Source organism: Aythya fuligula, chromosome 1 (genome assembly GCF_009819795.1).
Source record: "Aythya fuligula isolate bAytFul2 chromosome 1, bAytFul2.pri, whole genome shotgun sequence".
NCBI classification, from domain to species: Eukaryota; Metazoa; Chordata; class Aves; order Anseriformes; family Anatidae; genus Aythya; species Aythya fuligula.
In genome coordinates, this window is record NC_045559.1 from 57,071,520 (window position 1) to 57,089,396 (window position 17,877).

Genomic DNA, 17,877 nt, shown 5'->3' on the forward strand with positions numbered 1-17,877 from the left:
CAGCTGGCTGTTCTCCTTACATCATCCCTTCTTCCTCCTCCAAGGTTTCTGTAAAATTTTTCCTAAATTTAACGTTTTGCTTCCCTGCATCCACCAGGTTCCCTTGAAGCCCCCTGCTCCCATGTGCCTCAAGGTCTGAATGCAACATGAATCGAGTTTGCTGGCTCAAGCCTCTCCTCTGTTTGCTTCTACCATCAGGCAGAGATGGCTTTCCTTAGGTAGAAATACTGCTAGTTCAGACGGGGTGAAAGGCACTTGAGAAACACAAAACACAGGTAATTAAAGACCTTGCAACGGCCACATGGTCTGGAGCTTTAGAAAGCAAACCAGACCTCAAGAAAATCCTCCTTCTCTGTAATTGCTGAGAGACTATAAATTGCTCTCGTATTAAATATTTATGGGCTCGCTTGCTGGCTACTCCCAGTCAGAATAACCGCAGTTAACAGGATTATCGCCTGGTGCTAGATGTAATTACCAGAGATAAGAAAATCACAGAAAAGCATAACTTACCTGCATTTGGTGCCCAAGCTGCCACTAACCCAAGGTCCTCGGCTGTGATTCTGCACGTTGGCTGTGCCTAGGCATTTTGCAGCTCTTTTGTAAGTTTTGGATTGTGACATTTGCCCTGTGACCTGTTGCAAATAAAGCAATGTCAGTCTGAGGAGAAAGGCTCCTTTTTTGTACCTGTACCATCTTCTTTTCCGCATCTCCCATCTTTCTGTTCTGCCTGAGATTTTGTAAAAATTATTGAAATGAACTCCTTGCATTTTTAAATTTAACGTTGAATTAAATTTGCATTTGAAGTGCAGACAATTGCACTTCAGGAGCTTAGATCACTTGAACATTATCTCTTATGTCTGGCAATGGTGGCAGAATTAAAATTATCTGTCTGCTAGAAGTTTCCCCTCTAACCAGATTTTTTTTTTCACTTTTTTTTTTTTTTTTTTTTTTTTTTTTTTACTTTCTGGGAAACAAATTGCAGTAAATAATCAAGCTGAAAGCTAAGGCAACATATAAAGGGTGAGAATCTTGTCTGCTTGGTCTTTTAAGGGAAAAAAAGGCAATTGCACAAGAAAAAGAAGGTTTTCTCTCTGGCTTCTTTCAATCTAACCTAACCCCAATCAAAACAGAACAACGCGGCTATGCTAGCAGGAGTTTGTGCACAAAGCCCCAAGGAATGGGCACTTACCTAAGACTGTGTAACAGGACCACATTAGGGCAGAGGCAGGGACCCAAATCTCAGGGGGCCCAGCTCCACGCTTCGGTCCCAAGGAACAGAGACAACCTGGGAAGCATCTGAGGTAGCTAAAAGCTTGACTACAGTTTCAAAAGCCAGTTTTTAAAGTAATCTCTAGGTTAAATGCATTTAAGAAGAGAATATATGTTGGTTTAGTACAGCAAACGTGGCAGCTTTCCCAAAAAGCAACTTCAAAAGAAGCGATTTGGTTTCTGACTTCTGGCTCCCCCTGAGCGATGCCGAGAGCTTCGTGCCAGGGGTCCAAGCACCCCACTCGCCAAAGCCCACCGCCATCCTCGCTCACAAAATCCTTCCTCTGCCGTGGAAAGGCCTTGTAAGCTGCAGGGCTTCGTGCCAATGCAGCTCCCAGAGCACCATCTACAGCTCAGCAGAGTGAAAGCAGGCGGAAAGGAGGCGAGTTTGGGACAGCTGTATGATGCCATGAGCTCGCCGGAGGCAGCCACCCTTTGTGGCCCTCTGCAAAGAGAGAACCCGTGATTTCCAGCAGCCTTTTATACTTCTTTAGCTTTTAACACAGTAAATGATGGATTTTCCTTTCATCTCATACTCAGAAAAATTACTTTGTTCCGAATTTAAAGTTTCAGCAAATAAAAACAACTTCAAGTGCATACATGGCACGCAACGTTTTAATTTGCCATTAAGTTAAAAACTATCATCTTAAATTAACGCGGTTCAGAGAACGTAATAAGTAGGTGACGACAAGAGTTTTGCATAGAACACACATCAAGAACTTGGAGGGTTTTTGTTTTGTTCTGCATCACTTTCCATAGTCCCAGCTACACATATCCCACGCTACAGCCTTCAACGCGCTTGCAGTGGCTGCGGCAAACCCGGCCGTGATGGAAGTCCAGCTTCAAACCGTGATGCCATGAGGGTACCTGACTTCATCGCAAACTGCCCTTTTCTGACAAGGTGGGGAGATGGTAAATGCCTTACTGTTTTTATGAGAAATCCTGTCTGCGTGGCAGGAGCTAAGTTACAGGAAGGCTCATGTAAATGCCAATTTTCAACAAAAAACAGTCGGACTGTGTCAGTAAGCCCAGCATTTCTGATTTTTGACAGGTCTTTCTCCTCAACCTAAACTAGCCAAAGATCCCCCTTTCAGGGCCATCCACAGTTTGCTCTGGATTTAACTGTTTTCATTCCCCTCCTTTTACAAGCCTCTGCCAGCAGCTAGCGCCGGCACTATGAGATGGCCAACCAAGGCCCTCTGAAAACACTCAGTTCCTGAAGGCCTGAAGATGCTTACACTGACATTTATCTTTTATCATATATCAGCTACAGTCATTCTTTCCTGGGGTTTAGTTTCCAAGAAGCCTTGGTCTGAAACTCTCTCCTCTCCCCTACCAATTCAGGGTAGGGGTGACTACATCCCACTAGGTCAGAACTTCAAGGAACACTTGAAGCTCCATTTCTCTACTGTAAATTTGATTAAAAAACAGTATCATGGTCCTGTTCTTGTTATTAATCCAGTATGGGTTAATAACACACAGGCAACTTCCCCCAAAAAATCACAAAGGGGTAGCAGGGGCAGGAGGAGAATGTGACAAACCTCTTCACCGCAGGTCTTCAGACTTGCCTGCACCAAGAGGAATCCTTTTTATAGCATTTGAGGAGGGGGTAAAATTAACTTACCACATAAATGAACTCCTTGGGAAATCTTTTTACATATTCAACTTCCAGACTGTTCGGGGGAAAGGTGATATTGAAGTGTACTTTCTTACCTTGATTAAGTTTCTTTGTGGGATATTCTTAGGCCATACATTCAGAAGTGCTAGGTGGAATATTTCATTTAAATGGCATGATTTCTTTCCAGTAGAAGCTAACAGAAAAAAATAAAATCCAACAGAATCTTGTCTGACAGAATAAGTCATTTCCTGACACATACTTTTAGGACTACTGTAGTCTTTTTTTCTTCTCTCCCCTCCAGACTACTTAAGCAAACAGAAGAATTGTTTATTTTACTGGTTACTTGTGTCACTAAGAAACCTCTCCACTCTACTTGGACTGAGCTGTGGAAAATACTTAGCATCTGTTTCTCCATTCTCAGTGTTAAGATTTTTCCTTGAAGATTAGTCAAAGATTCTCTGCCTCAAGACAAAGAGCATGCCTGTATTTTTTAGTAGTACTTTTGATTTTGTTATTACTTCCAAATCAGTATGCAAGGATATTTACGTTAACTTATTGTGTAAATAGCAATCTAATTTCGTAATTAGAAATCTAATTATCATCTAAAATCAGGAATATCCAGAATCACGGCAGCTAATTCTGCACCAAACACAGTGCTGAATATGTTGTCAGCCCCCGAGTCTGATCTGAATTATCTCCAAACCAACACACAGAAGTACCCCATGAGACTGGAAATCAATCTTGTGATACTAAGAACAGATAATTAACTCCTCCCACATAAAAATAATTTCAGCATCCACTCAAATAGGTAACTGACTGCCTTATATGTTAAAATGTAGTAACTCAGATTGCTTCTTTGGAGATCTTAATAGCCTAAGAAAACATTTAGATACAGCTTCTCTAAACATTTCAGACAGATGCAGAGTATTGACTGAGTAGCTAATAAACCCGATGCAGTTTTACACATCAACATCCTCAAAGAACAGCAAATTAGCTGCAGTGCAGGAAGGACTGCCAGGCTATCAAGCAAATTCCATTCATAGCACAAAAAACACAAAACTGGACTGTGAAGAAACACCTAATAACTTAATGGTGAAAAACACCTGATGTTCAGAATAGATGCACACAATTTCAATGAAGGCCCATATAATTTGAATAGTGTTTTGCTTCAGTAGCATGAAAGTGAAAGTTAATAGTTCACTGTTCGTGGCTTCCAGATTAAGTCTAAAAACTGCATTTCCCTCCTTTTTCCCATTTTGCTTGGAAATATTTTCTCAAACAACAGCACACACGAAGACATGTATCCATATGTAATTTTTTAATAACAATGTATGTCATTACTGAACAAGGCAACTGAGAAATACAAGGACTGGACATATACATGAAAATTTTACAATTTGACAAAAATTGGCATATGACTTATATACAGATGCAATTAATGAAGGTTACAATTCTACTGTATTTGATTAAACACAGTCCTAAGCACTTACATTATGAAAATTTGAAGTTGATCATACAGACATCAAATTCTGGGATCTAAAAATAATAGCAGTTTAAAAACTTCAAAGCTTTCTATGTCCATCCATTTTACAGAACATCACTACAGCTCTTCCTACAACCATATACATGAAAGATTATCAAAAATATATTGATGGGTCTATCACTAATCATGAATGTTTGTATTTACATTAAGTTAGCAAATACTTCACCAAATAACTTTATATACAAAACTCAATTTGTCCTTTGTGAAAGAGTCATTAAAAAGTTAAAAACCATAGAAATGCCAGTTAGAAACAACGCATTCCAAAAATTGAACTTGTTTACAACAACTGAGAACAATTTAAAATAACTTATGAAAAAGTATGTTATTTTAGTACAAGTACTCTCACAACTCTTTAGTTCCAATACAGAGTAGCAGAAACTTCATCCGGGGTGTTGAGTAGTATCTTCTCTTCCAGTAATGCTGCAAGAAAAAAAATATCTTAAGCACTTTGTCATGCAGGCTTTGAAAAAAGGCAGAAATAATTCAAGGAAAACATCTCTTCCCCCCTTCTCTGTGCAGTAAGCCTTGTCCCATTCATACTGGCTCAAATACTCTGAGTTCTCATTTCTTACTCTTTAGAGACCAAAAGGGGAAAACAAAAACAAAACAAAACCAAAAAAAAACAACCCACAGCCTCTGTAGCTTAACACGATTCAGAATGTGCACACCCTTTTGCCAGCAGTGTTTCTGAATATGTTCTTGGCTGATCTTTTCATTTGACTGTCATGCTCTCGCAGCACGCTTTGAACACCCCTAACAAAAAGTCAGTCTTCTCTGCCAAACTAGGAACCCCTCCAACCTGTCTCTCAATTGAATAAGAGCTTAGACAGGAACCAGACGTTCACTCTGCAGTTCACTCTTCTACACAGACACGAGCACCTAAGGAATTCTGGAATACAAAACATGGATGCTGAATGAATCTACACATACTAAGGATCAGACATCTACTGAAACATGGACTCTTGTAATTGCATTCCACTCAGGCACACTGAAGTACCAAAATACAATTTGAGAACAGAGAAGCACGGTTTACAGCACTCCATGTTTGCGAGAAAAGATCCATCAGTTTCTGGGGTCTCAGCTCACTTCTTCTAGAAACAAGCAACAGGCATTATGGAAACAATGCTGTGATTCTTCACTGAACTGAATCAGCGCAATACAATTGTTCATAATGCACTGCAATGACTTTGTCAAAGTGCTGACACCACATAACAAGCAAAATTAGATCTTGCTGTCAAAACCAAATGAAGTAGATTGAATTTCCCTTTTTACCTCTAGAGATGCTGAATGCATTTTCTATACTTGCTGCATGGAATCCCTGCCTTCCAATTTCACCAGTGCCTCACATATTATTTTTCTTCTGTATTCTTCAAACTCCATAATGACCAACTCTTAAACCTCTTTTATGAAAGATAAGGATGGAATGGCATGTCAACCACCTTTAATCTAGACAGCCACACTCTTACTGTTGAATCTTGTCCCCCCTTCTTTCGGACAGACCTCCATTCTTGATTTCCTCTGAAGTCATTACTCTAACATGTCTTGCAGGTAATCTTCCTCATTTCTTTCAGCTCATGCTCACTAGGAGAAGGGGTATAACATTTTTTGTCTGCTTTTCTTTCTCTGTACTGTTCCTAAGTATATTTATCCAAAACACAAAATCCAGTTAACTTCTCTGTTGATGACTACACACAAATCAAACTGCTTGCACAATTTCTGCTTCCTTCTACACATTTTCACACCTATTCACATATATCCAGGAACACATCCTTCTCCAGATTCAAATACTTTTTACCACAGCTTTCTTGACAAACTTTGTCCATCTGAGCATCCTGCTCAGGTTACAGACCAGTGACAAATGCCCGAGTCTTCATATCGTTCTTCTCTCTAGATCTTCACATCCAGTAACTACAGCAGCATTTTGCACTCTTTTATTGTGTCTTTTGAAAACATGTTCTCCTTAGTCCATTTGTATGTCTAAAACTCATCCAAGCTCTGAGACTATCCTTTTAGGCTGTGTTAGTCTCCTGATTCAGGTCACTGTACGCTCACACAAACTGTTGCTGACACAATTTAAGGCAAGATGCAGGAGCAGAGAGTAACTGAAGCTACATAAACAGCTCTGCTAATGTGTAGAAAACCACAGTTCAACCATGTCCCTTTCCTTAACTTTCCTTAATACCTCAAATAAGGTGTCCAATAACCACTGGCCTACTTCTATTTTTATAACTATTTCTGCTCTCATACCTCATAAGCTCTCCAGAGCAAGGATTTTTGTTTGTTTTTGGTCTGTACAGCACCTGCAACTGAAAGATCTGGAGCAAAAATTTAAGATCTTTGCACTGCAGCATAGTACACATGGTAAATCTGTACAGTAATTTATTCATTAACAGGATAAATTTAAGGCTTTGCAGTTCTTACCAGTTTAATTTGTGCTCTGTCGCTGGACTTTTGGCCCAACGCTCTGAGTTTCTTCTTCTGGATTTGGGCGTTTCCCTGCACTAATACCAGTACCAAGGGATGTTCTTCCTGATAATTTAAAACCAGTATTTATATCAAGGATTTATATCAAGACTCTATTATACTTTTATATATTCACTTTTTTTTTTGTTTTGTTTTTAAATTACCTGCTTGCAATAAGTGTGATTGTTGATTGTCTCCATGGGCATAGTGTAAGATACTACTTGCTTGACAGTAACCTGTTCAGATACAGTAGATATTATAACAAATAAAATCCAGAACTGCAAATCAGTGCAGTTACGTTCCTTACAACAACAAAAAAGCCAATTGATTTATTTTCCTTCATCAAGAAAAATCTTGCAACACCATCCTGAATGAAAGAGTTCTTATCTCAAAAAAAAAAAAAAAAATATCCTCATAAAAGAATCTATGGCAATTAAATAAAAATTAAATAAATATGCACAGTGAAAAATACAGTATGTGCATGCATAGTTATGCACTGTATTTGTAGGAAACAGAAGTTAATGTGTTTAAACATTAATATATTCTACATTGCTATGAATTTTTATTATTTGTACTTTCACATCTTCTCATCGTCTAACTATTCTTTTATAGAAATAATAGCAAATCCTTAGCAAAATTATGCTGTAGAAAAAACATAAGTAACAAAAGATTTTAATTTTTTTCTGGCTCGTGTAAGCTATCCACTGGCAACCCTGACATAATGCATTATGCATCCCACATAAGTAGTGCAAATTAGCAAAAGCAGTTGCAACATTTCTTATTCTGTTGTGGTGTTCTGGGTATTTAAACAAAACAGATTAGTCTTTCGTGACCAGTAAACATACAGCGTCTGTTAAGACTGCAAGGAAGAGACAGTTACGCTAAATTTGCTTGCAACTCTGACCTACTACAAACCACATCTTCAATCACTGTGCAAAGCCACTAACAATTATGGAAACAAATTAAATGAGTATCCACACAAGATTGTGAAAGTTGATTACACATGGAAAGAGTGGTAATGAAATCAGGGAAAAAGATAACATGCAAATTTTGCAATCAAATGCATGAAGTGAAAGTTTGTCTTCCAGTATTGTGCATTTGAAGTAGCCTAGAATAACGTTCAATAATTTTGTTTAGTCATGCTTGTGATCCCCCCTTCAAAACAGAAATATTATTCTAGATGAGTAGTTGAAAGATAAAAGTGACAAGACAAGCAAGTTTACTCTAAGACATAATTTTTATGTTTCAAGAACAGAAACAAGGCCAGTTCCAAGTTATAGACAGCAGCTGCCACCAAAAATTCATCCATTTTATATTTATGTTTTGTCTTTTTTTCCATAGTTGTAAGAACCTGGAGATCCTCTACAGACAAGCACTCCCGTAATACCTTGCTGCTGAATCCCACTTGTTCCTGCATGAGAGTCTCCCAGGGCACAGGTCTGAACACCAACTGTCTGACCGTCGCCAGTTCCCAGTTGAGCTCCTAGTGAGGCAGGAAAAAAACATAAACAATTAAATTTGGGAATTTAAAAGACATCCCTCCACCTATATCCCCCTTCAAGAGGTAGACTGAGCATGGCTTTGGGTTTGTTTTGTTTGGTCTTTTCTGTTTATTTGTTAAACTACCTCCGAACGGGTCCAAAGCTCTAATGGTTTCAACTTTTCAAATTCAAACTTGCAAATTTGGATAAATGCACAGTAACCTCCTACAAAATGTGTAAGTTTGATACGAAAAGTAAAAGTAGACCATGCATATATACATACACTTGAAAGAGTGTACATGCTAGTTGTTTAACTAAGCCCTTCTTACCTTCTGAATCCCTCAACTTAAAAGAAAGAAATGCCCAAGCACCCAGCTTTAAGAAGTCTAGACTTCCTTTCTCTAATGGTAAAGTCCACCTTCTGCTGCAATTTGCTTTTAACTTTGACCAAAGCCTCAGGAGAAGATAAAAACAGTAAATTTTCAGTTCTGTCCTAGCCTTTAACAAGGAGGAGTCTAAGGTATACATAGTATTCAAGATGATGATGCATCAGGGATTTATACAGAGTTAAAAACATCATAGAATTAACCAGAATAGTTGACTTGGAAGGGACCTGCCTGACCACTTGAGGACTAACCAAAAGTTAAAGCATATTAATTTAAAGGCATTGCCCAAATGCCTCTTGAACACTGACAAGCATGGGGGCATCAACCACTTCGCCAGGATGCCTCTCCCAGCATTTGAACACCCTCATGGTAAAGAAATTTTATTACATATTAGACTAGATATTAGGAAAAGTGTCCTTATTTTGGCTGAGATTGAGTTAATTTTCCTCATAGGGACCTGGGGTGATGTCATGTTTTGGATTTAGGAGAAAAATAATGTTAATAGCACCGGTGTTTGACTTGTTGCTGAGCAGTGCTATCAGTGAGTCAAGTACCTGTCAGCTTCTTGTGCTGCCCTGCCAGCGAGGAGGCTGAGGCTGCACAAGAAGCTGGGAGGGGACCACAGACAGGACGGCTGACCCCAAGCAGCCAAGGGATAGCCCATGCCATAGGGTGTCACACAGAACAATAAAACTTGGGGGGTTGGCTGGGAGGGTGGCAAGCAATTGCATCGTGTATCATTTGTTTGTATATATATGTACATACACACACATTTATTATTATTTTCCCTTCCTTCTTCTGTCCTATTAAACTGTCTTTATCTCAACCAAAAGGTTTTACCTTTTTCCAGTTGTCTCCCCCTTCCCACTGCTGGATTACACAACATGAAGTCCCAATGTTGTATTTTTTTTTCCTTAATAACCTGTTAATCTTGGTATGCTACATTAGGAATATTAATAGCATAAAAACTTTCATCAAAACCATTTGATAAATTCTGTATTAAGTTCTTACAGACACTGTCAATCATACTGCTGTTGGTGCTATGGCAGATTCCAGTAAGCAATCTAATGCTGACGGAAGAAAATTTACAGATTAACAGTTCTGATGTGAAAATTCAAAAATCACTACGTATTGCAAATATCAGGATGCTTGGATTTCTAAAAGATCACATTCTAATGCTTTTGAAATCAAACCCTTTGACACACATTAATAGATGATTTTGGGAGAATAAATACAGTACAAATTTTTCTTCTATGTTTGAGATTAAAAAATATCTGAAGATGTCTTCATATAAATACTGCCAAACAGCGAAGAAATCTAAAAACGTATAAGTGATTTGCACTGAGAACTGTCTTGTGAGAACAGCTCTTAATTATACATAACAGCAAAGGCCTTATAGAAGATGTTTGGGCAGTTCAGTTCCAGTACTTCCATGTATGAAAAAAGAATTTGACTGACCTCCTGTACTACCACAACCAGAAACGCTTTCTCCTGGTGAAAAGCCCATTAGCCCACCACTTCCATTTCCGTTTGGATTAGAAGGCACTGTTGCAAGAAGACCTAAGTAATGAAATAAAATTTAAAGACAAAAAAAAATTAAAAATAGCATGCTTTGTTCCTCATGAGGGCCAATTCTCCACCCTCACCCTGAGCAGTTTACCTCTATAATAGAGCATCTCTCCATCTCCCCTATTGCTGGGATCTTGCCAAGTAATTCTAGTTCATAATTACTTAGTGGGCATTTTCCATATAATGTTCTGTACAATTTTTCCAATATGCATTAAAGTATTCAACATACTGCACTAGACTGCATTGCATCCTGATTCAATATCCATTATTAACAGAACACAGACTGCTTATACGTTTCTGAACGATGTAAATGCACGTGGTTTGCTTCTCAGAGCAAAGGGGATGGTTTTTGCTAACTAGGCAGAATGCTATCACAGCTTGCATCAGCATCTGAGCAACAGCACGTGCACATATATGCTATGACTGAAGTTATGAACCTAATCACTGTTATTAAAACTTAGCTGTACAGAAGTATCACAACACTCACTCAACCCAGTTTAACCAAAAGCTTCCATAAACCTAAATAAAAAGTTTTCTGGAAAAGGTTTGGAAACAGACAGCCCAATCAATCCCTTTTTGCTCTTCTTGGTTACATCTAATATTTTCATATTTTTGAATATACAACCCCGGTCACAACACAGACCTCACACCTAACTAACCATGACTATGGAATGAAGCTATTAATTGCTAGAAGGAGAGAGAAGTTTTCAAATAAATAAAGCCAATAGCCATACCCAGTCCTCTGTATCGGGAAAGCTGCTGGTAAATTTGTTTCATCCTTTCAATATTCAGACGGCTTGCTTCGGCATGATTTACCATTGGTTTGGGATAATTAACTCCTATAATACATTTTGCAGCCTTCTGGATGCTCTCTGGGGCATTCCAAGGATCATAGATGTATTTTGCAGGGAAACCTCTAAGTACAGGCAAGTAACGTCTTAAAAAAAAAAAAAAAAAAAAAACAAAAAAAAAGAACAACATTTTAAATATCAAGCTATTTAAGCTATTTGACAGTTTAAGCAACGTCTACAAATTACTGTAACCTCTGGACTGTGAATTACCTGATATAATCTCCATTTGGGTCAGTTCTTCTGCCAAAACCCACTGGACAGTAGCAGTGGAAAAACTGCTGAAAGAAGGAACTGCAGGATAACCACATCCAGCTCCCAGCATTCACACTCCAGTCTGCATCAAGTAAGAGCTCTTCAAAGACCTTGAGAAATCAGAGCAACAAGTTAGTGTGAACACAGCACATCTCTGAAACACCTACATTTTCAGGAGCTGTTCAGAGTCTTGGATTTCAGCAGAGTAAATCCAGCTCTTCCACATGGCAACGTTCTTTCTAAACTGGCACATTCACAGACTGCTGAGAACACAAGTACAAACACTTACCTAGGCGTCAAAGTCAAGAACAGAAGTGATAGCCCATTTTGGCTTTTAACCTGTAAAAAAACCTTGTAGACATCTCAGAAAGGTAAGACCAAAAAGTTGCACCTTTTTGCTTAAACACATCCTTAAAAAATAAAACCTCAAAGGATGGCAGGAGTCTGATTACTTCTAAGTGTATTTGTTGCTTCTGGAAGAGCTGCCACTGCACATTACAACTTCCTCAAGTCTTTGCTAACTTCCACGAAGCAGGAAACACAAACACACAAGGCACATTTCTAACTGTTAGTCTAAACACCTCAACTTGTATAGCAGCTTTCACTAGGCAAGGAGACCTAAGAGTAAAAAAATCAAGAGTTTCAGGATAGTAAAAACATTCAAAAGCTGTGATCTTGAAGGCCACCAGTTAATCTACTAAGTCATGGTTTTGAGGATACACGTTTAATGTAAACATCTCCAAGAATTTAAAAGTAACAAATGAGGAAGCTGATTTAAATCTGGAACTCAACACTTGCAAAACATTCAAGTTCCTAGCACTGACTGTTTATTACTTGCTTTATTACTTGTTAACAGAGACAAGCCTAGTGTGCATAACAAGAAGCTTCTTTGCTCAATAGTCATAGCACTAACAATACAGGCTAACAAGAAAGAAAGAAGCCTTAATCTTTGAAGGAGAACTTGCATACTTTTTTTTTTTTTTTTTAAATAAAAACAGCACACTGAGTAGTTTTCAAAACAGATACTTACTACCTATTTTCCAAGTTCTGATTTTCCTTTCAAACTTGCATTGTCTTCAAAAGTTCCAAAAAAAAAAAAAAAAAAAATGCCACTTTCTTTACCCTAAGACTCTGAAACTTAATATGTTAGTATTGCCACCCAAACTGAGCTAGTATTTTTTCCAAAATAGTCTCAATAAGGCAATACTGTTGAACAAGGATTTCTTTCTCTAGATATGTTCGTGACAGCATTCATACTACAGTATACCATGAATATTACAAAAGTAACATTGCCTATATATCTGCAACTACTAGTAAGAAAAACCCTATTATTCAAAAATTTTTTTTTTTTTTTTTTTTTTTTTTTTTTAAGTAAACAACCTATAACATATGGACTCGATGACCTTGAGGTCTCTTCCAACCTAGAAAATTCTGTGATTCTGTGATCTTTAGCTGAATGCTAAATGCTAGCACACAACTATTCCACTAGATGTTGCCATGTCATAAGACTTCAGAAATAACATTTCCTTGGAAAGCCAGATTAACTTTTGCTAGCTAGGGACATATGAACTAAATATCCTTCCACTGCACAAGTCTGGTCCCCCATACATCTGTATTATTTCAAGAATAGGAAAAAGTTGGCACTCATCTGTAATACAGTTTCTTCATTTGGCTGAATTACCTATGCATGTTTATCTTCAATGTCTGTATCTATGAACTGCAGGAGGAAAATTCCTAAGACAGCTTAGTTGTTGTGTAACCGAGACTTATTTATTTATTTTAAATGGAACATGTTTATTTGCAGCTGATCTGTGGAGCAAGGTGAAGTTTCCTAAGATTATATACATACATAAATGTGAAGTTAAAACCCTGATAGCAAGTAAATTATTTTTTAAACTTCAGAAATAAAGAACTATTTTGTATTGATTATTATCATTTAGTAAAACAAATGCCGTCCTTCTAAAAAAAAGTAAAACTGATTCAAATGCTAAGATGAAATTTCTCCATTCTTTTCTTCAGAAGACTGACATTTGCACTTTGAACTTCAACATTTCCTGGACACTTCCATGGAATTAATTGCACTGAAACTACAGCTAAATCACTTGCCTATACTTATACTGCTAACATTAGGTGAATGACCAGAAGTGTCTGAAAAGACACTAAACTATTATTTTTTTCCCTTTGAATTCATGTGTTCTTTCTTAGCAGAGAAGCAAACAAGATGTGAACAGAAACTGTGCATGCAATACAACTGGAAATTAGTTCCAGTTACAGGAGTAAACCATACTTACTTGTCAAGACTTAAGAAGAAATCTCAAATTTAAAAGAATTGCAGACCTATTCTGACTGCACAAAAGACTAATATAAGGGTGTACTCAGGCAAAATCTTTTCTGCCACTGGTTTGATCAGAACTGATTAATTTTGTCCGCAGTTTAAGGCGTCATATTCAGCTTAGTCATTTTGTGGATACCATTACTGTGTATTATATCTGAGGCTTCAATGTTAAAATGCAAGGAAGAGAAACAATACCTTCATTCCTTCTTCCCAACTAATCCAGAGGTCACCTCGAGTCAAAAAGCATGCCACAGCATGCCGTGCTAAATGGTGAATCCAGCCTTCTTGACGAAGCTGCGTCATAATTGCATCAATCCAAGGGAAACCTGTCCTGCCTTCTGCCCACTTGGCCAAAGCCTCGGGATTTTTATCCCATGGAATTTGAACACAGATAGGATTCCCCTCCATTTTATCAAACCGTGGATTGTTAGTCGCCGCTGTGTAGAAAAATTCACGCCATAACAGCTGGCCATAGAGGGAGAGGGGAGGGGAGCTGTTCTTTTTTACCTGGAGATCAGCATCAAAAGGAAAACATTTTATTAGGAGAAGGTAAGGAAAAAAAATCAATAAATCTATGAAATCTATGAACGTGTAGTTATCCATGTAGAAATCATACCTTTTTGTACAGGTCCGTTAGCTTGAAATAAAAGAGACGACAAGACAAACAGCCAAAGCGGAGGTAGGGACTAAGCCCAGTAGGGCTTGCCAGAAGGGAATTTGCGTTCATTCGTGGCCTTTCAAAGTTTGCTACCCAAGCCTTAAAAAAAAAATCCAAAACACAGCAATATCAGTCTACAGAGTAGGTAGCAAAAAATAACCATAAAGAGAGAAATTGTGCACTGTCTATAACTGAATCCAGACACTGGACAGGTGATCACATTATCTTAGATCCAAGATAAAGCAATCAAACATTCAAGGGGTTCCTCCTGAATGAGTTGAGCCTCTAGAAGATAATTCACCCCGATGCAGAAGACATGTTTCCCAGAACCAGCTATCATTTCTTTAAATATAAAGGAAACCAAGACAACTAACAGGACATTAGACTTCAGAAGAATCCCCTTTCAAAAGTTATAAGATCTATGTTTTGGGTAAAATAACTTCCAAAGAAAGAACAGTTCAATTCTTCAAAGTACAAAATGACAGACTTTCTCCAAAATTTAAGAGAAAACCTATCATCTTTTAAAACTACAAAACAGCAACTTGATTTACATTATTATATAAAGGCCTTGAGTATAGGTTTGCTTTTGTTTGTTTTTTTTAAACTTCTTGCCCAACTCCTTTTACATTTCATTGCAAAGGGCAACTATGTTTTCCAGGTATGTCATATTTGCAATGATTTGAAACATACCTTTCGTTCTAAATGTCTTTCCAGTCGTGTGAGAGCTTCTGTTTCTCCCCCAGGCCATACTGCAGAAGGCAGACCATCTGTGTCAAAACCTGAAAAACAAATTAAAACAAAGAAATTCCTTGTTTGCCTCTACTGTAGGGCAATAAAATTCTGGCATATTGACACTCGGTGACATTTTATTATACCCTGAGCATAGCCTTAAGTTGGACATGTGGCAAAGTACAAGTTTTGTAACAGTACACAATCAAGTCTTATCAAAGCCCATTCAACACCTCTAACTTGCAGAAAAAGGCAGTTTTTATATTCCATTATCAAGCTTAATACTGAATTACCTTTATTAATTGCACTTTTGTTTTGGCACAAAGAAAGAACACTTTCTTTCATTTTCCAAATTATGTTCACATTTCCAGCTCTGCAATATCTGGGCTAAACCGCAAGTTTCATTTATTTTTTTTTAATACTACTAAGAAGCAAGAATTGTTATAATTTACAGAATGCTTGAAAACTTTTTGCATTGCATTAAAAGCAGGCATGCGATCTTCAGAACTAATACACTCATTTCATTGACCTTGACATAAATAACAGATTGGAATTATGGTCAATTTGATGATAAATAAGTACTTCTGCTGCAGAAGAAAGAAGAGAAGGTAAGACTTCGTTCCCCTCTTTTCACCTTCAAAATGCTGTTCACCAGGAACATGAGATAACATGTCCACGTACAGTTTAGTAAGACCCTCCTTTCTTAAAAAGGCTTTAAAAGCAAAGTCTGTTGTAAGGGAATTCAAACAGACTAGACAGAGCTGCAAGAGCACAGCCAAAATCTGTCCAGACTCTTTTGTTAAAGATTTAGTAGTCATACCACATCTGTTTGCTTTTTAAGTGGGGAGCTGGTAGGAAATCAAAATATTATAGCTTGATAATATTTCTCAACATTTACAGAAACAAGAGATTTTTTTAGAATCTTCTAGAATAATTACTTGCTTTATTGTGATTTTTTTTGGCATTACAAGACAAGAGCTGTAACTGTAAAGGGTCAGATCAGTGACATGAAGCACGAAGATACCAAATACATTTAATAATCTTTAATACTTCACTTTGCATTTGTTTGTTGATGATGATTTGGTATCATCAGAATAGCTATGCTACACTACGGGATGCTAAGCAGTACATACGGTAGTTTAAATTATCTGACCTATCATTAAAAAAAAACAGCACTTAAGATGTACAGAGCTCTTTATCCTTTTCTTGTTCGATTTGTATGTCACAACTGGCATCAGTTTAACAATTAACCATAAACAGACCCTCTCTCCTGTGGTTATTTTTATTTATTTATTTATTATGTATTATGCTTCCAGTGGTAGATTACATCTTTCTTGTTGCACAATGTCTAAGCAGTCTCAGAACATACCTAGCTCTTCAAGTGATGGGACACCGTATTTCTCGTCATGGTCATCAGAAACCGGAGTAGTACATTTTTCCATTACTTCGGGGGTTATGGTCTCTACTGGCATCTCCAGCGGTTCCATTCTACTAATTAGAGTCTGGAATCGCTTGTAAGTAAGAGGTGGCTGTCCTCCGTTTAATTCTATGATTCTGGAGTTAAAAAAAAAAAAAAAAAAAAGGAAAGAAAAAGACAAGAGGTATGTCAGACAACGGCATATTACAATGCATTGTAAAAATATGTAATTTATATAAATTTATTGTGCAAATTGTATAAAACATATACACCTATACACACGTGGAGAAGAAATTTTTTATCTGCCTCTAGCATGCTATAAAGAAAAACAGATACTCATGGTAATTCAGATGCTTTCAACCTTAACTTTACACCGCCCTTTTTCCCTCCACCAGGGAGACATAAATAAACTCTTAATAACCAAATCAATTATTTTTAACTCCTGGGTTGAGGAAAGTCCCCCTGTAATGAACACAGACAGCTTGAGGCAAAGATAGATACAGATCAACCAAGCAGATGAAAGACCACAGCTACATAGGTGGGTTGGGTGCATCTTTATTAGACTATGCTATTTGCATAAAAATGCATTTTTCTATTCTGGTATTGAAAAGAGAGCTGTTTCCATATTCTGCTTTGTCAATCTTTAAATACATCTGCAATCCTGGAAACAAGAAAGCTTCAGGTGTGGGGGAAGAGGGCATTGGGGGAGAGAGAATTTTTCATCTTAAACAGTGGAAGAATTCCCCGTCCTCTCGTATGTTTAGCTGCCTCTCATACATGTGGCTTCTAACAGAAGAAAACTGGCACCTACCACAATAAATTACTCAACGTCAAGAGAAGCCAAGTCATACTTTCGAACAGTTTGCAGATTATGTTTCTATAATAGGGAGCTAATACTAATCCATTTAAATAGATCTCTGGCAAACTATAAACAACACATTAGGTAATGCAACACAGGGATATCAAACAATCCCCAATGAGTTATTGGATACAGAACTGAGAGGAAGCAGCTCTTCAAAAGTTAAGAACTTTTTGCTAACTTGCGTACAAGCAAGCGACAAAGAAAAATCTAAACTAACCAAACAACTAACAAAAGCAGACAGCAGTTGTGAGAAGTTAAAGGTGTTTGAACCACCTCACTATGAAGTCAGATAATTAACCATTATTTTCAAAAGAACCCAGAAGTCAAAGCTATAATTCAGTTTTCTGCATCAATTTTGGAGTTCCAAAATTCTACTCAGTACGTAATAAAATTTGCACAGATAGACAAATCTAAGCAAATCCTGCATACCTTTTTTCTTTCTAA

General features: G+C 37.5%; 1 protein-coding gene across 1 annotated transcript in view; it reads right to left on the reverse strand.

Moving 5' to 3' along the window:
* Window positions 1–4,205: 4,205 nt before the first annotated feature.
* Window positions 4,206–17,877, reverse strand: part of CRY1 (cryptochrome circadian regulator 1) — a 37,740-nt gene continuing 24,068 nt past the window's right edge. Inside the window, exons 4-14 of the mRNA XM_032200236.1 lie at window positions 16,524–16,708; window positions 15,116–15,204; window positions 14,384–14,524; window positions 13,963–14,274; window positions 11,391–11,542; window positions 11,064–11,266; window positions 10,219–10,320; window positions 8,281–8,376; window positions 7,058–7,129; window positions 6,852–6,959; window positions 4,206–4,850 (exon numbers count right to left, since the gene is read on the reverse strand). Coding sequence (XP_032056127.1) covers window positions 6,856–6,959; window positions 7,058–7,129; window positions 8,281–8,376; window positions 10,219–10,320; window positions 11,064–11,266; window positions 11,391–11,542; window positions 13,963–14,274; window positions 14,384–14,524; window positions 15,116–15,204; window positions 16,524–16,708 — 1,456 coding nt within the window. The 3' untranslated portion in view covers window positions 4,206–4,850; window positions 6,852–6,855. The remainder of the gene's footprint in view (window positions 4,851–6,851; window positions 6,960–7,057; window positions 7,130–8,280; window positions 8,377–10,218; window positions 10,321–11,063; window positions 11,267–11,390; window positions 11,543–13,962; window positions 14,275–14,383; window positions 14,525–15,115; window positions 15,205–16,523; window positions 16,709–17,877) is intronic.